This window comes from Mauremys reevesii, linkage group 7 (assembly GCF_016161935.1).
Source record: "Mauremys reevesii isolate NIE-2019 linkage group 7, ASM1616193v1, whole genome shotgun sequence".
Classification (NCBI taxonomy): Eukaryota; Metazoa; Chordata; order Testudines; family Geoemydidae; genus Mauremys; species Mauremys reevesii.
The window spans coordinates 98918264-98943671 of record NC_052629.1 but is presented as its reverse complement, the minus strand read 5'-3'; the positions used below and the strand labels follow the sequence as shown (position 1 = coordinate 98943671).

The window sequence follows — 25408 nt, the reverse complement described above, 5'->3', positions numbered from 1 at the left end:
ATGCTAAGGAAAATCCTAAAATATTCAGCATTTATTTAGTGATTTGCATCTTCAGAGCGCTAAACAAACATTAATTAATACTAATGAAATTTTCCTATTTAATCTTAATTAATACTAATAAATATGATTATTCTGGTTATAATCTAGGCCTTGTCTACACTGGGTTTTCAGCCACCCATGCAGCTGCACCAATGTCAAACCTACAGTGTAATTAGCAACAGTGCAGTTTTGAAACGAGGGTAAAGTTGCACTAGTAAATTCATGGTGCACAGGTGTAAACCGCCCCTGAAATTGTGCTGCCCCAAGCACGTGCTTGGTTTGCTGGTGCCTAGAGCCAGTCCTGAGTGCAGCTACAATGGGGTCTGAAATCTAAGGGCCTGGCTACACTTGCAAGTTAGAGCACATTAAATCAGCCCTGGGCGCCCTAACTCCTGAGGTGTCCACACTGGCAAGGCACTTAGACTGCCTGGACTCTGCCGCTGGAGTGCTCCTGGTAATCCACCTCCATGAGAAGCATAGAGCTTGCTGCACCCCAGCTGGAAGGCCGGGGTGTCAGTGTGGATGACGTGTTGCATTACTGCACTGTGATTGGCCTCCAGAAACATCCCATAATCCCTTGAAGTCAAGTGGCCACTCTGGTCATTGTTTTGAACTCGGCTGCAGGTATGCAGATATCCCCTTTCAAAGCTCCGTTTCTCACAGTGGCATGCTTAGCTGCTCCGGGCCATAAAACAAACCATTACCATGGAATGCTGCTGCTGCTACCACCGAAGTAGTTGTGTGTGTGTGTGTGTGGTGTGTGTGAGAAAGAGAGAGAGAGAGACACACACGCAGGGTGGGGTGGGGGCTGATGTCAGGGTTTCCCCCTTCCGCTGTCTGAACTTACAAGACAGCATGCTGACACACTCTTTGCTCCCCAAAACACACCGTCTCTCCCCCTACATACACACAACACACTCCCTGTCACACTCCAACCCCCCCGCCCATTTGAAAAGCACGTTGCAGCCACTTGCACATTGGGATAGCTACCACAATGCTCTGCTCTCTGTGGCATTGCAAAAGCTGCTAATGTGGCCACACCACTGTGCTTGCAGCTGACAGTGTAAACACATGGCAGCACTTTCCCTGCTGCTGTCTCTGAGGGCTGGCTTAACTCCCAGCCTCTACATCGGCAAGTGTAACCATAGCCTTATTGCAGACCAGGCCTTAAAACTGACCAGATTTTTAACTGTTTGAGGAGTGCTTAATATACCTAATTCATAGAGCATAATACATCAGTAATGCTACCCACTGTACCAGGTATGTTCTTGCTAAAATAGATGTTACAATGGAATATTAGTACTTCAAAGACCATTACTACTAGTACAGCATTCTCGAGTCCAGGGGTCAGCAACCTTTCCAAAGTGGTATGCCGAGTCTTCATTTATTCACTCTACTTTAAGGTTTCGCGTGCCAGTAATACATTTTAATGTTTTTAGAAGGTCTCTTTCTATAAGTCTATAATATATAACTAAACTATTGTTGTACGTAAAGTAAATAAGGTTTTTAAAATGTTTAAGAAGCTTCCTTTAAAATTAAATTAAAATGCAGAGCTCCCAAGACCCATGGCCAGGACCTGGGCAGTGTGAGTGCCACTGAAAATCAGCTCGCGTGCCGCCTTCGGCACACATGCCATAGCTTGCCTACCCCTGCTCTAGTCAAACAGTTAAGCCCAAGAAAGAGAATAATCTGATGACCTTTTACTCCAACTTTTAGAACCAGTTTTTACTAAAAGCCTTTATTTGTACTGTGTAAGTAAGCCAGGTGTCTAGTGCCCTCTTCTGAAACCATAGCAGAATGGATGCTGGTGTTGTGCAATGTATGAATACAAAAGGAATAATTTTAGAAATGAAAAAAAAGCATTTTTTAGTTTAACCTGATTTTTGTCCAGCTCACAGTTCTTATACTCTTGTTCTCCCTGTTCTTGGAATGTAACAATGACAAAACCAACAAATATGTTCATCATAAAGAAGGCAATGATGATGATGTAGATGATGAAGAAGATGGAAATCTCCACTCTGTAGTTGTATACAGGGCCTATATTCTCTGCATTTGAGTCTATGGCTTTGTATAGCAGCCTGAAAAAGAAAAAAGAAAAAATTATGTTTTAACTGTTGTTAAAATGACAAAACTGAGTTTTTCTTCGACACTACTTTATTTGAAGTTTACTATCAAAAGTTTCTCCCAAAGTCCAAAACCTTTATGTGCTAACAATGGTTTCACTATTTAAAGGGGCAGGACTAAAGATCTCAGAAGATTAGTTGAAGTGTAGCTAAAGAGACATTTGGCTGTAAGATCAGAACCTAAATATTATAAGTTTCCTCTAATTTTAACAGGAACAACAACCCCAAAACCCCCCAAACAAATACTCTAATCAGGAGTCACTTGGTGCTCTGAAGATCAAATTTTTGGGCAGCCTCACACTGATATCCAATTTGAACCCCAGCTTTAAAATGAAGTAGATTTAGGCTGCAAAAGGAAGCTTGAATGTTGACCAAAATGACTTAATGTGCATTACAAATGTGTGGACAGCCACTTTGACTGAGAGACTGAGTTGTGCTTGCCACATTGATGTCACAAAATCAAAGACCAGAATGGAAAGCCTGTACTTGAATATGTAGCCATTGTCCACACAGACTAGAAAGATAGTGAATACTGCCTGGAAGAATTACCTGGATACACAATCTAAGGAATAACCCAAACACATTGCATAGTTAAGACCCTCCCTCATTATTTCTGCTTCTTTGACTTATAAATGGCAAACCTGGTCTATTTCAGAAGCAGGTAGATTAAGAAATACAGAAACTTCATGGACCTCATGCATTGACTGCATGCCTAAATGCAAAAGATGGAGGCAGGGAGGAAAGAAGTGCAATAAGAACTGTATAAAGACTAGATTATTTTAGGGCTGCCGGTTAATCACAGTTAACTCACATGATTAACTCAAAAAAATTAATTGTGATTAAAAATTAATCGCAGTTTTAGTCACACTGTTAAACGCCAATTGAAATTTATTACATATTTTTGGATGTGTTCCTACATTTTCAAATATATTGATTTCAATTACAACACAGAATACAAAGTGTACAGTGCTCACTTTATGTTATTATTTTTATTACAAATATTTGCACTGTAAAAATGATAAACAAAAGAAATAGTATTTTTCAATTCACCTCATAGAAGTACTGTAGTGCAATCCCTTTATCATGAAAGTGCAATTTACAGATGTAGATATTTTTGTTACATAACTTCACTCAAAAACAAAACAATATAAAACTTTAGAGCCTCCAAGTCCACTGAGTCCTACTTCTTGTTCAGCTAATCACTAAGAGAAACAAGTTTGTTTACATTTACAGGAGATAATGCTGCCCGCTTCTTATTTACAATGTTGCCTGTAAGTGAGCACAGGCGTTTGCATGGAACTTTTGTAGCCAGCATTGCAAGGTATTTATGTGCTAGATATGCTAAACATTCTTATGCTCCTTCATGTTTCAGCCGCCATTCCAGAGGACATGCTTTCGTGTCGATGATGCTTGTTAAAAAAATAATGCATAAATTAAATTTGTGACTGAACTTCTTAGGGGAGAACTGTACGTCTCTGGCTCTGTTTTACCCTCATTCTGCCACATATTTCATGTTATAGCAGTCTCGAATGATGACCCAGCATGTTGTTTACATGTCAGATATGTTAAACATCCGTATGTCCCTTCATTCTTCGGCCAACATTCTAGAGGACATGCTTCCATGCTGATGATGCTCATTAAAAAAATAATGTGTTAATTACATTTGTGACTGAACTCCTTGGGGGAGAATTGTATGACTCTGTTCTGTTTTACCCGCATTCTGCCATATATTTCATGTTATAGTAGTCTTGGATGATGACCCAACACGTTTGTTTTAAAAACGCTTTCACTGTAGATCTGACAAAATGCAAAGAAGGTACCAATGTGAGATTTCTAAAGATAGCTACAGCACTCAACCCAAGGTTTAAGAATCTGAAGTGTATTCCAAAATCTGAGAGGGATGAGGTGTTGACCATGCTTTCAGAAGTCTTAAAAGAGCAACACTCCAATACGAAAACTACAGAACCCAAACCACCAAAAAAGAAAATCAACCTTCTGCTGCTGGCATCTGACTCAGATGACGAAAATGAACATGTGTCCCATGCTGCTTTGGATCTTTAGCAAGCAGAACTCATCATCAGCATGTCCTCTGGAATGGTGGCCAAAGCATGAAGGGCCATATGAATATAAATATCTTGCGATGTCAGCTACAATAGTGCTATGCAAACACCTGTTCTCACTTTCAGGTGATATTGTAAACAAAAGCGGGCAGCATTATCTCCTGCAAACGTAAACAAACTTGTTCGTCTGAGCGATTGGCTGAACAAGAAGTAGGACTGAATGGACTTGGAGGCTCTAAAATTTTACATTGTGTTTTATTTTTGAATGCAGTTTTTTTGGTACATAATTCTACATTTGTAAGTTCAACTTTCATGATAAAGAGACTGCACTACAGTACTTGTATTAGGGGAACTGAAAAACACTATTTCTTTTGTTTTTTTCAGTACAAATATTTCTAATCACAAATTAATATAAAGTGAGCACTGTACACTTTGTATTTTGTGTTGAAATTTAAATCAATCTATTTGAAAATATAGACAACATCCAAAAATGTTATTCTATTAGTGTGATTAATTGTGATTAAATTTTTTAATTGCCTGACAGCCTTAGACTATTTAGAATGTTTATGGGCCTGAATTCCCCCTTCATTAGTGACAATGAGGCTTTGTATACTTGGATAGGATCTGAGCTTTCAAGGTGCCAAGTGCCACAATTCCCCTTGACGTTAGTGTAAGTAAAGGGACCACACACGTCCCAGGATCAGGCCCATAATCTCAAGACTCTAAAAAGCGCAGGTGATTATTTACCATTCAGGAAGTGTCAGGGAAATTTTATTCAACTGTTTTGAGAAATGCAACATCTGTTAATGATATTATGGAAATACTGAATGCTCACTTACGCAGGCCAGCCTTCAAAGGTAGACACAGTAAAAAGGGCCATCATAGCAGACAGAACATTGTCAAAGTTGAAATCACTGTTTTGCCAAACCCTTTCTCTGACCATTGGGTTGTCAACATCTCCATCTTTATAAACAATGAATATTCCTCTGTGGAAGAAGCAAAGAAACTGAAACTGATTGTATAACACTTGGGAAGCATTCAATTAGTCACAGAATGATGCCATCCCTTCCCTGAGATATATGCTCATTTCAATCAGTTAATTGGTGCTGTTTGCTCCTGACTTTATGTGCTGTGATGTGCATTGGCTGCCTGCTAGTTTCTGCGTGGATTTTAAGGTGTTGGTTTCGACTTATAAAAAACTAAATGGTTTGGAACCTCCCTACCAGTGTTTGATGTGCTGGAGTTTGGTTTTATTTATAATTTTGTTAAGGTGCTCAGAGGCTTCAGGGTATGAATGCCTTACAAATCAACATATTATTATTGTTATAATTCAAAATAGTGTATATCTGATTTATAAAGTGAAAGGGTTCTCACCGGCAATCCTCAGGATTCTGTTTTGCTTCATCAGTGCACCGATAAAATTTTCCCTATTTATAAAACAAAAGATGTAGATGGAATGTAGGGCATAAAAATTAACTAAACTTAGAACCTGATCCTGTGACTGGCTCAGCACAGGTACAATCCAGTTCCAACACAGAACCCTACTGAAGTCAGTTGGAAGGCCTTGGTGCAGGATCAGGCCTGAATGTGTTTTGAAGGAATTCATTTATTTACCTTAAAAAGCTGTACACCAATACAGGCGAACATGAACTGGAGCAGAGTTGTGACAATCATGATATTACCAATAGTTCTAATAGCAACAAAGACACACTGAACAACATGCTGTGAATAAAAGGAAAAAAGAAAAGGATTTTAGTCCAATTTAATTTTGTTACTTGGCATTATTGTAGAAAAATATACACTGCATTAGCAACACAAATTTTCTTAGATTTATAAGAAAAATTATATATTCTTATATATTTATAAAAATATATTTATATATTCACTTTATAAATTAATCAGTTAGAAAATACTCATTTAATGTTCATAGAATTAATGTAATGCTGCTACCAGAAATTAGCATGATTTTCTGAATGTATCAGTAGTCTCTTGAAAGTAGGCCACTTCAGATCTTACAGTGATAGGCAGTACATATACACAGTGGAATTACAATGAATAAATTGCAATGATATTTGGCTTGTTGCACGCATTATGTGCCAAAATCTGCCTTCAGTGATGTTGCTGATGCTCCAGATTTAAACTGCTGTGATTTAGAGCAGGATTTGGACTAGCATATTTAAGAATTTAAAAACTGATTTAGGGCCCAGTCCTGTGTCCTTATCCAGGTATATCCTTTGGCTTCAGTGGGGGTTTTGCCTGCAGTAGGACTGCAGCATATCAGGGCAATAGAAATATATCTTGGAAAAAAATACAAATAAAAACCTTAAGTCCTTTTGCTCTGTTTATTGCCCTTAGAGGCCTCAAGACTCTTAAAACTCTCAGAATCTTCACAACTGAGATAGCACTCGATCTAGTGGGGGGGAAAAAAGCAAGCATTAGCCTGTTATTTCCGAAGTTTATTATTTTTCAATTGACTTATTCTCTTACTAAAATTATCTATGTTCATGCAGTTCCCTTCTAGAAGGAAAAATTCTTATTTGCTCCTCGGAGTAAATAAATATTTTGTAAATTAGCATTTTGAAATACATCTCAAATACCTCTTCTTACCGTTATCAAATACACCGATTTAATTTCTCAGACATACCATGTGAATGTCTTGGCTTCAGGAACAACTTAGGAATTAGAAGTACATGGGCTAGTCATACACTGTAGATCAAGTATGTTTTGTCATTGGGGAAAGATCCTGGCCAAAGCATTGTGCGGTATTTCTGACAAACTAAGGGCTCTACCCTGTGAGATGCTGAGAGCCTGCTGCAAGATGATGAGCACCATCAGCTCCAATCAAGCAGAGCTGGAAATTTTCAGTACCACACAAAAGATGCTCAGCATCTCGTATGACTGGGCCCTTCATTTGTCAGAGAGATATAATAGAGAGCATTTTGCTCAGTGCTAAGTAGCATGGACTGGAGTTTCATATGGGGTGGTACCACCTGCCTCGTTGAATAACATAATTAATAAGATACTAGAGCAACCAGTGATAGGTAGAGTAGTAGAATAAAAATTGAGGAACAATTTAATGACACCCTACTCTTGTTCATTTCTAAGTCAATGGGAATTTTACTGTTGATTTCAAGTGCAGCAGAACTGAGCCCTCGACAAAGTAGTGGGAGCTGGAGCCTATTCTTAGATGGTTGTGGCCTGCCTGCTCACAAGGGGTAAAAAATCCCTCTTCACCACCAATTATAGTCCCAAATGGCACAAGGCTACTATTTTGTCACGGAGATCACGGTATTCTCAGTAATTGTGAATTTGAATAAAGTCAGCGATCCCTGCAGTGGCCAGTGACGGTGCCTTTCCCCTCCAGGTTGCAACCTGGCCCATATGGTCACAGCACCACTCAGGTTTGGTGTATCTGTCCCTCCATAGATGGAAACAAAGGGACAGATATGCCAAATCCGAATGGTGCTGTGACCACATGGGTGTGGTTGCAATGCCTGGAACAGGGAGCTGGTCCCAGCCCCACAGGACAGGAGCTACTGCTGCAGAGTGAGCGTGGGGTAGGCTCCCTCTCCAACAGCACCCCGCCCTGCATGACACATACTTCTTTTCCTGCACCTCTGCCATGAAATGTATTAACATTTTCTCTGAAAAAAAATCATAGCCTTATGCATAAGCTGCAACATACCAAGGAGTTACCCCTCTGAGGCACAATGCCCTCAGCTTATCCTGCTCTGGTGTGAGGGTAGGGAAGTAGTAATTTACTGCTGGCCTATACTAGAATTATAACATTTTCTATGCCACATGTTATTGCTCTGGGGGTGGAGGGGGAGTAACTGAATGCTAATCCTGTGCACCCAGACCCAAGGTATGAATAAAGGTGGCAGAATCTAATCCCTTACAAAGGGCCACTTTTACTTTAAAACCCCCAAGGAAAAATAAAAGCCATTTAGAATGTAACTGTAATACTTACTGAATCCCAAACGACACCAGAGAAACACCCACAACTAGCAAGTCCAGCAAATTGAAGTAATTCCTGCAGAAAGACCCTTTGTGAAGGAATGCTCCAAAAGCTGTCATCTAAAATAGAATTGTTACACATTTACTCTCTGTTTTTCTTCATTTAAACCGAAATTTAGGCTGTTTACAAGACACCTGTTGAGGGTGCAAATGTACAATCAAATATTTTATCTGTTACAATAATTAATATACAAAAACCGTCTGAATATATAGTCCTCTGAATTAAACAATTTGCACTTAAGCAACAGAATCAGATGTGTTAATTGTCCCTGATATCAAAATGTTACACTTCTGTGTGTGCACAAAAGGTGACCTGATTAGGCCTTTACCATAGCACTGTAAAGGGGCTGCAAAAGCCTGGGAGAAAAATCTCATGCAGAAGCAGTGTAGGACTGTTATATGTGGCCTCAGGCCGTCCTCCCTCGCTGCCCCCACTGTAGGGGATGTGCTGGCTCACAAAGGGGTGTATCAGGAGATAGACGAGGGAGTGGTTGTAGTGCTGAGGGCGACAGCCCTTCCCGTCTGCGAAGTAGCTCACAGGTAGCTATCGAGAGGCTGCAGTTAATTAGAGCAGCCCCTGTTCCATATTATGCTAGAGACTGCCCTGGCCTTGGGTGCAGGCAGCATTTGGGCAGCACAGAGATGTCCTCAGGTGGTACAAAACACTCAAGTCTATTACAAATATCTCTAACTTAATTAAGGTTACATATTGGTTCAAAAATGGATAGATGGAAACCTATTAAACCAATTATAGACATAAAACAGGCATTTCAAATAGAATTTTCTTTTTATGTATGGATTTTCATGGATGTAGATTGTACCACACCTAATCTGAACAAAAACTGTGGGTACTGTCAAAATATCTGGTAGTCAGATAGACCCAATTCATCTGCTATGTGACTACAGGATCTAATCTTCTAAGGCTCTAAATACCTATTGGGAATTGCTGAGCACCCTCAACTATCATTGATTTCAAGGAGAATTGAGGGCACTCAGTACCTCTCAGGAAGTGCTTGATATTATCTCACAGTACTGGGCCAGTAATTCCCATTCATTAGCTAGAAAGAAAAAGCTGCCAACCTATAACATGGTGGTCTGGCCCTTTAGAGTATGTCTACACAGCACACAAGCCTCTGAGCCCAGGTTGATAGACTTGGGTTCACGGGGCTCATGTTAAAAATAGCAGTATAAACGTTGCAGTTTGGACTGGAGCTTGGGCTCTGAAGCCTTGGGATGGGGATAGCCCCTGAACTCCCGCCCAAGTGCTGTCTGCACAGCTATTTTTGGCACTGTAGCATGAGTCTTGACTCTGGCTTGGAGGCTCACTTCCGCAGGCTGTCACTGGCTATGTAGACATACCCTTAAGGACCAAGAGGCCAGGGAACAGAGCTGGCTCTGTTCTGGAGGAAAGCCCATCAGGCATGGTCCTGGGAACCAGCAGGCCCTGCTGAACACCACCCAATAATTGGGTCTGATTCTCAGCTGGAGGTTATAAATGAGGGCCCCGGCTCCAAGAGGGGGAGAGAAGCCCACATTCTCCCGTGGCTGCAGCAGAAGGCTGCAGGAAGGCCACACAGACCCAATTCCTAGGCTGGGAAGGTCCAGACCCTTCAGTTACCAAAGAGACCAGATGCCCCACGGTCTCATCCAAGAACAAGACTATTAATTTTGTTATTGTCCTATATTTCCTTTTTGTTTTGTGTTGGAGACTAAACAGAGCCCTGAGGAAAGGGGCTATAAACTGAACTGGGAGTGGCTGTTTGTCCCAGGTTGGTGATCAGCTCCATCAGTGAACACCTTAAAAAGAGATTCCATGAGTTATAAGAATATGTGTCCTACAACGCAGATCACTGTTTATGGGCTTGACTCTTGCAGCCCTTTCGCACAAGAGCTCTCGTTAGCTTCAGCGGGCATTACACGCCTGAAAAGGGCTGCTGGATCCATAGCTTTTATATGTCCTTCTGGTCTCATCTTCCTGTTAATCTTTCCCTCTTTGTGATCCAAATGTTGCTCACCTGCTAAATATCCCCAAAGGTAGAAGAACAAAAACCTAGACTTAATACAAGCCCAAGGCTTATTGAAGTGAGATGTATGGAGACAATAAAGTCTACATAATAATCACAACTGTGTTCTCACATGATCATCTAGAGCACATCCTCTACCTATCCATATGTCTGTCTGTCTATTCATTCCATCCTCATCACCATAAGGTGTGAGCACCTTCATAGTTAGTGTAACGTGGGACACTCCCACAGTGAAAGATACAGTTGTATAAAAAGACAGATCTAAGTCTCCCCATTTTTATATGGCTGCTCTCTGCTTTCATAATTATAAGTCCCTTTTAAAGTCTTTGACAAAAACCATTATACTTACATTTTAAAGAGTTTTTAATTCTGCCCCTCCCCCAGTGGTGTCACTAGAGGGCAGAGTTAAGGCTGCATGTGTGCCTTATCTGTGTATTGCTGTATCTTACTATGGATTTCTTTATGTTTTAACCTTAACTCTGAATTTTTTTGTTTTAATGCTTGTTTTGGGGATAATTATAACATTTTTGTAATATAGTTTACCCTTAAGTTACATTAACTCCAGTTTCACCTTTTTTTTTTTTGGTCTGGAATTTAAATTAGATGTGCATTATTGTACCATAATGTTTACTACATGTTTAACCTTGAATTAACTCTTGTTGTGCGTGTTTAGCAACAGGACTTGGCATTGCAGAAAGCACAGTGCAAAACCCAGCATGGACAGTATGGAGAGCTTTAATCATAAGCAAGCATAGCCAAAGTTTGAGACATGTTAGTACAGCAAGGCATTGCAAATGTACATGCCACATTCTGATTACATATTACCATCTTTTAAAGTTCAGTTCATTTTCCTCTACAAATACACTTGGATTACACTGCAAGACACAACCTGCTGGAGAATACAGAATCAGGAGTATCTGCATTTTTGACTGAGAAAATCCTTTGAGGGTGCATCTGAGTCATGGAGGGCACATCAATGAGAGACCCCTTCCTGACACTTTAACAGTGCTGCCTAAGCTGCACATAGATCCACATAGTTGCTGAACAACTGAATTATTTTTGTTTTAGCCTGTCAGATAGGGGAGAGGTAAGCTACATACTTGGCAGTTGCTTAACATGTGCTAGCTTCTTGAGACCATTGCATTTGTGCAGGATCAAGTGCAGAACTTAATAGAATTGAACAGCAGTTTAAAAGTGACCAGGAACACAAAAGGAGGTTTCCCAGTCAGGGGATATAAGTTGCTGTCAGAGAATACAGAGGACAGGCCTCCATTTAGCTCCCAGCAGTCCACAAAAAATCCTGTAGAGCCAGTAGACACTTCCTGGGTGTATTCAGCCCAGATATGAGCCAAAGTCATCCTTCGGATAACTCCACTGACTAACAAATGCCCTAAACAGAGCTCCACAGTCAAAAAGACCCTCACTAATCTACTTCAGTTTCTTGGATTTAGGAGTGACCAGTTTCACTAGTGCCAGGAACAGATTTTTAGATGATGGAGAGGGGGGGAGGGGGAGAATAGAAACCTACTAGGTCTGTGGGTGATGGACTGAAGGACAAGTACAAATGTCATCTATAGCATCTATTCTAGTGTTTTGTTGAGTCTCCTTTCAGAGTTCCCAGCAATGGGGCTTCCACCATTTTTCTTGAGTGATTCTTCCAAAGTCTAATAGATCTCAATGTCAAGAAGATATTTATGATCATTAGTATGAATTTTCCTTTTTTAATGTATTCCTTTACACCTAGTTATATTCCCTTGGATCATACTAATTCCTCTCTTTTCTTGGAGAAATGCAACCAGAACTGAAGGTGTGGGAACAGGGGTTGATACAGTCTGCTGCTCAAAGGCAGGGGCGGCTCTAGGAATTTGGCCGCCTCAAGCAGGGCGGCACGCCGCAGGGGGCACGCTGCCGGTCGCCGGTCCCGTGGCTCCGGGGGACCTCTTGCAGACGTGCCTGTGGAGGGTGCGCTGGTCCCGCAGCTCCGGTGGAGCATCTGCAGGCATGACTGCGGAAGGTCCGCCGGAGCCGCCTGCCACCCTGATGGCAAAATGCCGCCCCAAGCACGCGCTTGGCGCGCTGGGGTCTGGAGCCGGCCCTGCTCAAAGGATACAGACATTCTACTAACTCCTATCTGCCTCGGAAAGGATGGAATCACTTTTAATGAGGTAAGTGGGTTCCTCGAGTTCAGAGGTTTTGCAACTTTACTGTTTTGTCAAGTGTATAATTCTCTCTGCTCATTTCTCAGCATTGCTTTGATTTAACAATGGCAAGGACCATAGGAGGTTTTCACCTTCCTTGGCAGTATGGAGCTTGGATCATCTGCTGGGATCATCTGGGCATGTATCACCTGATCAGTTCCCTGCCATTGCAGTACACTGGTGACCCCTTGGTCTCTCCTGTTCTTTGTCTGGGGCTCATAGCAGTTTCATCCCCTAGGGACTGAAATGCTAACCCAAGTTATTGGACTCAATATAGGAGTATCTGGGTGAAATTTAATGGCCTGTGTTACACAGGAGGTCAACTTGATGATCTAATGGTCCCTTCTGGCCTTAAACTCTATGGAACTATGAAATAACAAATAATAAGAATACTTATTCTTATTCTAGCGTTCTACATCTTCAGAGCTCTTTACAACTAATAACTAATTTACTATTTTGTTAGCAGGCTCCTCACTACTGAATATAAGAAATCATGGGATTTCATAAGCAGGAGTAGGTGAACATTTACAAACATAAAAATAGTTTACTATATAAAATACATCTTATCTTGTAAACAGCCCAAATATTGCATTATCTGGTATTAATCAAAATGCACTGTGAAAAGAACAAACCAATATGAACAAAGCTGGTAGGTAGAAGAGTTTTTGTTATGCTTAATCCTCAGCTGGAAATGCAAAGTTTATGTACAGATTCTTACTGTAGCAGAAATTCACTGGTATATGTCAGGGCTAGTCAACAAGTGACTTATGGCTGTTGTTCATTGCATGACACTTTCAAGCTTCTTATGATGGCTATAAAATGTATATAGCTCTAAAGAAGTGTTTTATACATTTCTAATTATTCTTCATGATTCATTCTCCATTTGTCACCCAGACAGCACCAGGTAAACATAAACCCTAGTTTTACTGCTGCTTTGCCGGAGTAATCTTCAAAGATCTAAAAGTTGAGTAGCCCTGATGTATGGTCTTAATAATCAGTACACAAACTGTACATTCAAATACCAATTCTGAACTCATGCACAGGTAATACATTTAAGCAAGCATATTTATGCCTTTCTGAGTATTTGAATGTATGCCCAAGATAAGATAAAATGCAAAGTATCTTAGACTATAAATAAATGCAAGATATCTTGCAAGTCCTGTTGCAAGAAAATAGTTGTCTACTATTTTAGCTCTATGAATATAGTTCAGCAAGAGAAATGAGAAAATCCATGCTCCCTCTTTAAAAGATTTATGATCTTTTTGGAAATGCCAGAACAAGGAGGAGGAAAGCTCATGCGCAGTGAATTATTTTTCCCTTTTCTGACAAACTATAAGTGTAAAAAAGGGTAAAAAATGAATTATTAAATTGATGTGATGATAAAAAGTAGCTTCTACATGCACCCAAAGGTCAAAGATAACCAATCAAAACTATAAGACATTGTCAAATTAAAAAATCCTTTGGTTTGAAAGAATTTAGCTTTGATCGTTTAGGGAAAAAGTGGAGAACACTTCAAGTGCCTTTTCTTGGCAGGTGACACACAAGGAAAATCCTTTTAAACAAACTTCTTTATAAACCTGTTACCTTCAAAATGATCTCAAATGTAAACATACTAGTGAAGACATAATCTGCATACCCTAGGATCTGGAAGGTAAACAAAAAGTTACAAACATTATTGCTAAAGCTGCTGTTGAGCTAACAAGGATCAATTAACAATTCATTACCTTTAACAGGATTTCAACAGTAAAGATGGCTGTGAAAGCATAGTCAAAGTAACCAAGTATCTGCAAGGTATAATATGTGCCACAGTAAGAAATCCATCTATAAATAAATATTTACAATTTAGATCACATGCACAAAAATACCTACTTTAATTTAAGAATTTAGTTGGGAAATGTAGGCAAAGTAATTTAAACTTTTAGCTGCTGTGTAACAATTTTTTGTTTAATTTAAAGATCATTAGAAGCCACTAAGTTCAAAGTGAGATTTCTTCTATCATAAAATGATGGGACCAAATATGTAATATTTTCTTTCAATTCAGACCTTTCTCCTAGGGCCCTACCAAATTCACAGCCATGAAAAATGCGTCACGGACCCTGAAATCTGATCTCCTCCGTGACATCTGGTCTTTTATGTATATAGTACACAGATGTCACATGGGAAACCAGCATTTCTCAAACAGGATGTCCTGACCCAAAAGGGGGCTATAAGGGGTTGCAAAGTTACTGTAGGGGGGTCATGGTATTGCCACCTTTACTTCTGTGCTGCCTTCAGAGCTAGGTGGCCAGAGAGCGGTGGCTGCTGGTCAAGTGCCCAGCTCTGAAGGCAGCACCCTGTCACCAGCAGCGCAGAAGTAAGGGTAGCAATATTGAGACTCCCCTACAATAACCTTGCAACCGTCCCCCACAACATCCTTTTGGGTCAGGACACCTATAGTTACAACACCTTGGAATATCAGATTGAAATATCTGGGGGAGGGATAGCTCAGTGGTTTGAGCATTGGCCTGCTAAACCCAGGGGTGTGAGTTCAATCCTTGAGGGGGCCACTTAGGGATCTGGGGCAAAAATCTGTCTAGGGATTGGCCCTGCTTTGAGCAGGGGGTTGGACTAGATGATCTCCTTAGGTCCCCTCCAACCCTGATATTCTATGAAATGTATGATTTTTTAAATCCTATGACTATGAAATTGACCAAAATGGACTGTGAATTTGGTAGGGCCCTACCTATCAGCTTTCAGATGTTCTTTCTTCTGATTCTAATATACTTTACAGGCTCTTACTCAAACAAAATCTTATTAATAATGTACTTTTTCCATCACAGTATTGCATCGAAAAATTAGACTGTCGTATACTTTGTCAGATTTACTAAATCAGTCTAAATATTGCTATGTGTATTTTGTTGCTGTGGTAGGCGGTATGTGCTGGCTACAGGATCACATAGCAAAATTAATGAATAAGTAAATTACCTAAAATCTACTAATGCATTTACTTTTTCTTTTGTATTTTGGAGTATACAACTGTGAGTAATTTATGGAAAATTAAATAAAAATAACAGTAGAGTCAAAGGTGATGTGCAGAGTTTTCAGAATGACCTTGGGTGAAATCCTCACTCCACTGACGTCAATGGGAGCTTTGCCATAGATTTCAAGACAGTGAGGATTTCACCCCTGTAAGGAAAACAGTGCACTTATCTTTAGCACCTACCCAAGGCAAGTAATATGCAATCCAACATTAGTTTTCCTTTCAAGGGAACTACACAACTACCCATTTGTTCTTCTGGTCAGAAAGGTGGTGCCAATGATCAGCAGCTAATGAAATGGCAGGAAAAATTCAATAATGGACAACAGGGAAAAGGGTGCCCATATTAGATTAGACCAAGGGAAATCTACTTTTCATTTTCAGCCAAAGCTCAGATGCTTCTGGTTCCTACAATAGCTGAAAAAATATAAATAGTAAAGCCCTTCAACAAAGACTTTCAAGAGACCTATTCTAAAATATCGAAGGAAGTATTGCAAACCATTACACTACAGCATGACAACAGTGTTTTCTTTTCTTTTGTTTTCAGATTTTGCCTTCTGAATGTTAGCAATGGAAGGAAGAGGTCACCAAGTGCCACTTTTCCCCCTCAGTATATCTGTGCTGGAGCTAGGCAAAACACCGGGGGTAGCACATTTTTTGCTGGTCAGCTAGCACACAGAGAAAATATGGCCTGCTGAGTCAGAGATATAGCCAACGCAGGCTGCCCCTCTTCCTGCATTCTTACTAATATAATGGGCTATGATAGCATAGGTACAGACAGCATGGTTGTCACTGGGACTCAAACCCAGGACATTCACACCAAAAGCACAGGACACTATTAATTGAGTTAAGAACATAAGAACAGCCATACTGGGTCAGACCAAAGGTCCATCCAGCCCAGTATCCTGTCTGCGAACAGTGGCCAATGCCAAGTGCCCCAGAGGGAGTGAACCTAACAGGTAATGATCAAGTGATCTCTCTCTGCCATCCATCTCCACCCTCTGACAAACAGAGGCTAGAGACACCATTCCTTACCCATCCTGGCTAATAGCCATTAATCGACTTAACCTCCATGAATTTATCTTGTTCTCTTTTAAACCCTGTTTTAGTCCTAGCCTTCACAACCTCTTCAGGCAAGGATTTCCACAGGTTGACTGTGCGCTGTGTAAAGAACTTCCTTTTATTTGTTTTAAACCTGCTGCCCATTAATTTCATTTGGTGGCCTCTAGTTCTTATATTATGGGAACAAGTACATAACTTTTCCTTATTCACTTATTCCACACCACTCATAATTTTATATACCTCTATCATATCCCCCACCCCCCCTTAGTCTCTTCTTTTCCAAGTAACTCCTTCAACTTTGAGCAGAAGGCTTCCATAGTCACATGGGTCAGCCTCTAAAAGGAGATGTGATCCTGTGCATGAAGCCCCATTAACAAAGCTTGCGCTGAACAGATCTGAGGCCTGCTGTAATTCAAGACCCAGCTTGAGAGCCATTTAGAATGAGCTGGGCCCTATTTGTAGAGCTATCATCTCCAGCAGCAAGGATCAAACTTCTCAGCACTTTCTGGACCTTCAGCTTTCAAACCACAAGTCCCTACCACGTGAGCTAACAGAACAGCACCAGTTGCTGTTGTTAATTAGAAGGTTCTTTTACTCACTGGGGCCAGCCACTGGTGGGAAACATGGTTGCATGCATTAGGTCAATGTAGAATCCAGAGGCAGGAGTATGGGTGCAACACACTGCACATATCTGCCACGAGGGCAAGGAGCACACCTGTCCCCACCTCCACTTCCCTCACACATTCTGCCTGTGTGTCCCCTGCACAGGGATAATCCTTTACAGCCTGTCAGCACTCTTCTAGCTGCGAAAGACAGTATTCAGCCCTTCAAACTGTTCCCAGAGTAAGTCTCATACTGTGGGTGGCACTCAAGGATTTGCTACTTGCTGTCTCTTCCTTATCTGTTATTTATACGAATATACTTAACCAGATTGTATAGATAGGAAAAGCACATATCTCCACTGAATATTTTATGAGGGAATACAAGTGTGCGTGCTCTGACCTCATTTTACCTCTAAACAAAGTTAAGGTTTTTTTAAACATTTTTTTCTTTCTAATGTCAAGCGCCAAGTTCTGTGGGCCACACAGCAACTCCACCCCACTCCGGGTTTCAGAGCCCAGGCTCTCACCCGAACCTGAATATTTACACTGCTATTTTTAGCCCCGTAGCATAGACCCCATAAGCCCCAGTCAGTTGACTAGGGCTGTGAGACTCACTGCTGCAAGTCTTTATTTGCAGTGTAGATAAGGTCAGGGCTTCTATTCAATCCTACTCTGATCCTGCCCCATCTTCCTTCTGCAGGGTCTGAGGAAACTATTGCAACCACAGAGCAGCCTCCGTACATCAGACTACATGCAAGAGAAAGAGGGGGCCTGGTGATACAAGCTCAGTCCTAGCAACCCAAAATTCCCTACACAGTATTCCTTATAGGGTTGCTTCTTTACATTTCTTCACAACAACAATTTCATACTTTTATAAAGTTGATAGGAAGCTGAGGGGCTTCTTCTTTATGTCACCACTAATACTGGATATGCAGCAGTGGTGAAATGTTAGGAGATATGATATTGGGCCTGAGTATACATTCCTTGTATGTAACTCAGTTTGTAGAAGGTCACCCATCACCATGGTATATAAGTGCCAGGCAAAGCTCCTGTAGAACTCAAGAGTACAGAGTACTCAAGATGGCTACAGTGTTGTTTCAGCTATAGGGAGCCGTTTTTAGGTAACATGGTTATTTACTTAACAAATGAGCTACACTTTTGTTGGATTGTAGCTCACCCAACCATTTATACATGGGAGCCTTAAGAGTGCCTAGAATTATAGTGATTTTTTTTGTTTACTCTGTGGTTCCTGTTTTAAAATTATTTAAGTAGAAAAATATATGTATAAATCACATCTAGCCTTATCACTTTGTAGTGGTTATTTCAGACATTTAAGATGAATACAGCAGAAGTTTTATATTTCTGAATTTGAAAGAAAAAGAAAGAAAGAAAGAAAGAAAGAAAGAAAGAAAGAAAAAGAATTTCTCAAGTTGACCATTAAAAATCAGACTGCAACTGCTGAACAGTATTACTTTGTTAATGTATGAATATCTTCATACACAGAAGTGATAGGGCTGTCCGTATGTCTGTGGATTCATCATAAGATAACTCTTGCATAGATGAAAGAAGTGGGAGAACAGGAGAAAAGAGATTTCTATTCATAGATGAATTGCATACCAATGTATGTAACACGTGGCTCTCCAAAAACAGATACATTTCTACCTAGTACCTTTTTCTTTCGTCATCAGGGTGTATAATGTACATTTATAAGCTGAAAATATATTCAAAATCAGATTCAAATAATAACACTTTTTAAAAATGAATTAAAACATTCTGCTTTTCATGTCATACATTTTTTAAATTAAATTGTTGATTTGATTTTTTTTATTTACATATGGCCTGATCCTGCCACCAATACTCAGATCAGACCCATAACATCAACACAGATAAAAAATAAAATTCATTTAGAATTAAAATATGCTCTCTATGTTCCATGCATTACTTTTTAAAGGGATCCATGCTAATTAGTACACGTAGTATAAATAGTATTGTATTCTTTGTAAAACTGTAAAATACTTAACATTTTACTATGTGTAGCGAGCAAAAAAAAAATCAAATATATGTAGACTAGTTAAACTGTGCTATCATGTAGGTCTACACTATAAAAATAAGCATATTCCAAACATAACTATTACTTATTAGTCAGGAGGATGGCATAATAAGTTAAAAATTTGTTATGTAGACTTGTCTACGTATTTTTGCTTACGTTATTTCGAAAAGAGTGACTGCGAATTGGGTCTTCTGCCGCTAGGGAAACACTGCTGAGCATGATGAAGACAAGGATGAGGTTTGTAAAGATGTGGTGGTTGATCAGCCTGTGGCATCCCACTCGAATTCTGAAAAAGAGACAGAAAAATATGCCTGTGTAAATAATTTATAGCAGGCAGGGCTCACAAAGAGCAAGTATTCTAAACTTCTCTGCCAAGATTATGGTAACAATTCTAAAGGCAGGGCTAGATTTGGCTTTCAGATATACCAAGGTAAATCCAGAGCAACTGCTCTGATTTAAACTTTGGTAAAGGATTTCAGAATCTGGCCCATAGACTTTGAGGCTAGGATTGTCAAAGGAGTCTAAGGGAGTTAGGTTCCCAGTTCCCACTGATTTTCAATGGGATTTTGATGCCTAACTCCTCTACATTTCTTTTAAAACCCCAGTATTGGGCCCCACTGTGCACATGCAAAGGGGTCCAAGTAAAGCCTTAATTTCAGGCTCAATGAGAAAGGCTTAATTTCAGGCTCAATGAGTCTGAGCCAACTCTCATTAAAGCCAATGCAAGTATTTCTAAATTGACGTTGTAGGAGTTGGACTGGGCTCAGTGTCTCATTTAGATACTTCAGGGCTCTATTCAAATCAGAATTTCTTAATGAGGCTACCAGCTGTTTCAAGATTGTACTTGCTACTAGGAAGCCACCACGTAATGCTGATTTCAGCTTTACACAAGATTAGAGTCATAGGACCCAATTCGGGTCTCATTCCAGCTGAACACTTCATTAGAGTTACTCCATATTTACATCAGTGGGAAAGCAGAATCAGCAGAATTAAATCATTTTGAAAGCTTCCCGTGAGAAGTTAGTGGGTTTTTAAGTAATCTAGTCTCCTGTTAGTAAATAGAGGATTTCTGTATGTTCTGGTACTGCTAATTACCTTCCATGACAACAGAAGCTACCTACTTTACTTCGAGAAAGAAAAGCCACAAACTAATCCTACAGTCCCTTTGCAAGCAAAAGTCCCCGCTGAGTCAAGACAATTTTTGGTGTGTGTGAGGATAGTAAAATAATGACTTTGGGGTATTGACGTCAACAGGATCTGTGGGTGTTCAGCATCGTTGGAAATCTGGTATTACTGTCTGAAGAGCTCTATTTATTATTAAATTTAAGTTGAATGTGTGTAAGTTTTAAACTATTTAGTTTCAATAACTTTCTTTTTTAGTGATTTTTGTCTTTTTGTGAAAAATGCTGCTTGACAGGTCTGGAGACTGAAGTCATTCATTAACTGAATCAATACAAGAAGGACAGCAGTTGAATAAACTGCCACACACATACACTGTGCCACAAATGTTCCTCAAACCTGACCTAGAAGGACCTCTAGTGGTGAGATGGTAACTCCGTTCCCAAGCCAAGTCATTCTTTAACCTGTATGCTGAGACTACCGATGAGATTGCTAATTGTGTTGATGGTTTTATGACATGGACTCTACTCATTTCATATGCACAATCGAACAACCACTAGATAGTCACAGTTTCCATCGGCTAACAAAACAGCTTTCTTCACTACGGCTCAAGTCTGGAATCATACCTAGAGATGAAAGGCTCTATATCCCAATCCCAATTCCCTAAGCATCCAGGCTTTATTGGTTTTGTTTTTATTTTTTTTATTTATCTTTGCTTTCATTGTTTTCTTCAATGCTGAATTTTGGAAAATACCACCATACCAATGGGGTATAAGGAACCAAATTCATTTATTTAATGAATTATATAAGGTACAAACTTGCTCCCATTTAAGTCAATGGGAGTTCTGCCTTGGACTTCAATGAGGGCAGAATTAGCTCTTCAGTGATGAAGCCCCAAGGCACAGAAGTGGTATTTATAAGGGTGATATTTACGGGTTGGTGCTGCTGAAAATGAAGAAGGCGCTCCCTTCAGGAATCGGTGTAATCTTCTCCTTCATATTTAGTTCAGATATTCTTCGGGGACGTGGGCCAACTGGTACCTCTGGTTCATCTTCCTCATCTTCCTCATCTTCACCTACTTTAAATTAAACACTTTTTACTACAAAATAAAAAAGATTAAATTTTTGTTCATAACAATATACAATTATTGCTTGTATTAAAATATATATTCAACAGATGGTGTTAAAAATCTGTTAATTAATACATGGACATATTCCCATAGGCGTCAGGGACATAATCTTTCATTAATCAATTTACACACCAAAGGGACTCTTTATAGAGCTTTTCATGGTCATTTAGTGCCTAATTTCTATTGAAAGGCAGTGCAGTGAGTCAAAGTCCTTACCACATCTCAGATGGAGAGCGGTAGTGGCTTTAGGTTAATTTTTGCAATGACTGGTGGCTTTTCCTCCACCCATCCCATAACCTCTCACTTTCCTGTATATGAAGTCCAAGTAAATGGACTCTGCACAATGGTGGATGTTAATGCCACTCACCTGCCACAGTGGGTACAAAACCAGATGGGCAGTGATTGGGACAACCCCATTAGAAAGGAAAAGGACAGCACATGCTGGAAGTGACCCCTCCCCTCTCTAGAGCCGCTACCCACTCATTGGTCAGCAGGGGGCGGTAAGGAGCTGACTGGTCCGTCATTCTCTCCTTTCATTAATTTAAACCCTACCCTGGGGCATGTGGAGCTCTATTTCAGCAGCCCAATCTCCACTTCCTGTAGATGTAGTTTTGGGACTGTGTTCGCAGATGCTTTAGGTCTGACCAAGTGCCTGTTTTGGGGGTCAGGAAGGAATATTTTTTTCCCATTGGGGCCAAACTGGCAGAGACCTGGTAGGTCTTTTCACCTTCCTCACAGCATCCTCAAAGCACAGTTTTAATAGGAATAGAATTCAGTCATTAGTGGTAGTACTTAGTAGGAATGTTTGTTAGTTGCAACTAGTGGACCATTAGCCTTGGTGAAAAGGCTAAAAAGGACAGTCCCCAGAAGTATAAGACCCAGGATTTTGCTGATGGACCTTGCACTCATGGGATAGGAGGATACCTTGTTGCCTTCATAGGTCAAGGTTCCCCCCATTTTAATACCATCTGTCCCCTTCCTGGGATGTGTGAAATGATTCAGAAGAGCAGGCTGAGTCCTAGGCTAGACTGAGGAGAATCTATCCCAAACTGTGGGTTATATGATAGGAGCCCTCCAACCCCTGCACTGGAACCACTTAAAATGCCTGGTAGGTGGGAGTATGGGTAACAAGGTGGGTAGTGTCCCTCCCCGTGTTAAGTTTAATAAAACTGCAGCCTGTCACTTAACATCCCTGCGTCTGTCCTCACTTGCCAATGTGTCTAGATCAAGTGTTCACAGAGCGGGTGGGAGGTAGTAAGAGTATGTAACAGCTCTACAGCTGGTGAGACAGAAGCAACCTGATTTTTGACTGAAATGTGTGTTAGCAGGAAACCATCAGAAGTGCCTAAGATGACAGGGCCTGAATAGCATTCTCTCTGGAACATTCCTTGCCATCAATCCATTTCAATGAAGTTCCAGATTCTGCCCCAAATACAGAGAAGTATTATTAGATTAGCCATCAGACTGACAATTTTAATGATCTTACTTTATGTGTACTATCTAAATGGGCTGCAGAAAAAGCAATAGCACTGCATTCTACAGGCCAATATAACTGCTGGCATCAGAGGATCTAACTCCACTGACTTTAAAGGAATTGAATCAAGACAAGGTTATGGGAAATGTGACCCTACATTTATATTTCACTGTACTGACTTAAACATGTTTATAGTCTTGCTGGCATACCTGGTACATCACAAGGTGGATAGGGGTCTTTGTCCTCATCTTCTCCTTCTCGATATTCAGCAATTGTAACCTATGGCAATGGTAAAGAGACACTTCAGAAGAAAATTAAACTTCAGCATTTAATCGGTGCATTTAGATGATCCAAAAAACAAAATGTACAAATTATTCAATACCGGAGAAGCCAGGTACATGCTTACTCTCTGAATGTATCAACAGAGCCATGATGGTTGATCACTTTGGAAGTGGGCAAGAGGAGAAAGCTGTAAAAGTCTATTTTTGAACCCCCATGTACATTTTTGTGATTCTACACTTCGGCAAAAAGATCTGCAGCATGTCATAGGGATAAAACCAGTAGGGTTCTATGGAAATTACATGGAGTGGTTTGAAAATTCTATAGGAAGTTTATCATTCAGTGTTGCCTTCTAAAGGACTTTTCCAGCAGAAATCTACCAAGAGCCTAAAGCTACAGGTTATGCTAAAACTGACAATGTTAACTTACTCTATGCTCTAAAACTCCTCTCCCCAGCAAAGTTGTAGGGGATCAGGAGGAGCAGATACAGTCATTCTGCCAGGAGCTATGCATCCATGGGAATGGTTGGGGCCATTGAGGTGGTCTGAAACTGCATGGATCTCATGTGAACAGCAGGTTCTGGTCCCAACCCTTTGCAAGTTCTGTGAGAATGAAAACCCCTGTGTGCACCGACAGTTTCCTGTCCCGTATGTGGGAGAGAAACACTTAGAAGAAAATGTGGCCCTAAAAAATAAATCACATAGTGCACATCTGTGTTGAAAAGAACTTATTAGTATAAACAAGAGAGCCATGTTTTAACAGGATAAAATATTTTTATAGAAATAAACACCTTATTATCCTTGGCCTTCTTTTGGTCACCTTCTGATTTGTCACCTTTTTTATTTTCCAGACTCTCTTTTCTAAAAGAAAGAAAAACAAAAACAAACAACAAACCCCATTAAGTAAAGAACAAAGACTGATGAAAGAATGATTGTTAACTGATTCTACTCACTCTATTAACAATGAAGAGGTCATGCCTACGGAAATATAGGTACTTGATTTGAAGGGACATTTACAGAGAAGACATGCCACATACAAAGGTAATAAAGAGTGTTTCATCCCAGTGCACTAGAGTCATTCAACAGATTATCCTTTTAAATATAACTCAAGAAACTAATCCCTTAAAAATGCAATGCATGGTCTTTATAGGAATACTAAGGGATAAACTGTGCTCTTGGATTCATGCACACAACTCTTATGGTTTCCATGGGACTACAGTGACTTCAATGGAAGATTTTCTTGTTGTCTATGTAAAGTTTTCAGAATTGGTCTGAACAGAAGTTGCACATATACATCTAGGAAGACAATCATGTTCTAATTGCACAATGAATCCTACATTCCAATGTTTAAACCTCAGATGGATTATCACCATTCATTCCATCATCCCAAATCTTTGGACAAGTTTAAATTAAAATCACATTCATTTGGTCTTTGTTAACAAGTAGGGTATCTTCTTTCCTTTTCTCTTAAATTAATAATCTATGAACCCTGTCAAGATAATCAAATAAAGAAATCAACACACTGGTAAGTGGGTGAATACTGAACTCCCATCCAGCAGCCCAGTGCTATTTTACCTGGCATTCTTTTTCCTCTGCTTTTCTTCTGCTTCTTCTTTCTGAGCTGTATTCAGGCTTTCCGCATCTGCCAAGTTATCCACAGCAATGGCCAAAAAGACATTTAGCAAGATATCTGATTCAAATAATCTTAAGGACATTATGCATTACCACACTGTGTTTGGTTTATTCCTTATCCGTATGAAAAAATGACAGTGTGAGAGACATGAAACCCATGTTCCCAAACTAAGTATATAACTTTAGAGAGCTGGATGTACTGCTTATAATACCTTTACTTACTGGGCTAAATTAATGCCTGCTGTAACTTCATTTAAACCAACAGAGTTACGCTGTTGGTTTTAAGCCCATTGATTCTATCACAAAAAGAATGTACAGCAGACTGCCGAACAAAAGACTTGTAATTTATAAAGTGAATTTTTGAAATGAAATGAAATTGAAGTTTGCATGGGCTTAGACAAGTTCCACCTACTACACAATGTTTTTAGATACTAATTCAGATACTTCAAAAAGTTGATTTTCCATATGTGCTACATTCCATGTCAAGTTCTGTACTTCAGCCCATATCAATGAAGTGTGAATATCATTAGAAGCAGCATAAAAATAGAGTAAAAAGAAGTTTAATATTTTTGCCATATCTATTGG

The 25408-nt window shown here is 40.0% G+C and overlaps 1 protein-coding gene across 8 annotated transcripts in view; it reads right to left on the bottom strand.

Annotated features, from left to right (window-relative positions):
* The window catches only part of CACNA1D (calcium voltage-gated channel subunit alpha1 D), a 351709-nt gene that overhangs the window by 91247 nt on the left and 235054 nt on the right, over positions 1 to 25408 (bottom strand). For all 8 annotated transcript variants that reach the window (XM_039546606.1, XM_039546605.1, XM_039546604.1 and 5 more), the window contains 12 exons: positions 24767 to 24881; positions 23983 to 24052; positions 23123 to 23192; positions 21244 to 21388; positions 19348 to 19477; positions 14186 to 14245; positions 8193 to 8299; positions 6545 to 6632; positions 5837 to 5944; positions 5597 to 5649; positions 5062 to 5208; positions 1916 to 2117 (listed from right to left, as the gene is read on the bottom strand). In XM_039546606.1, the coding sequence (XP_039402540.1) occupies positions 1916 to 2117; positions 5062 to 5208; positions 5597 to 5649; positions 5837 to 5944; positions 6545 to 6632; positions 8193 to 8299; positions 14186 to 14245; positions 19348 to 19477; positions 21244 to 21388; positions 23123 to 23192; positions 23983 to 24052; positions 24767 to 24881 (1295 nt within the window). The remainder of the gene's footprint in view (positions 1 to 1915; positions 2118 to 5061; positions 5209 to 5596; positions 5650 to 5836; positions 5945 to 6544; positions 6633 to 8192; positions 8300 to 14185; positions 14246 to 19347; positions 19478 to 21243; positions 21389 to 23122; positions 23193 to 23982; positions 24053 to 24766; positions 24882 to 25408) is intronic.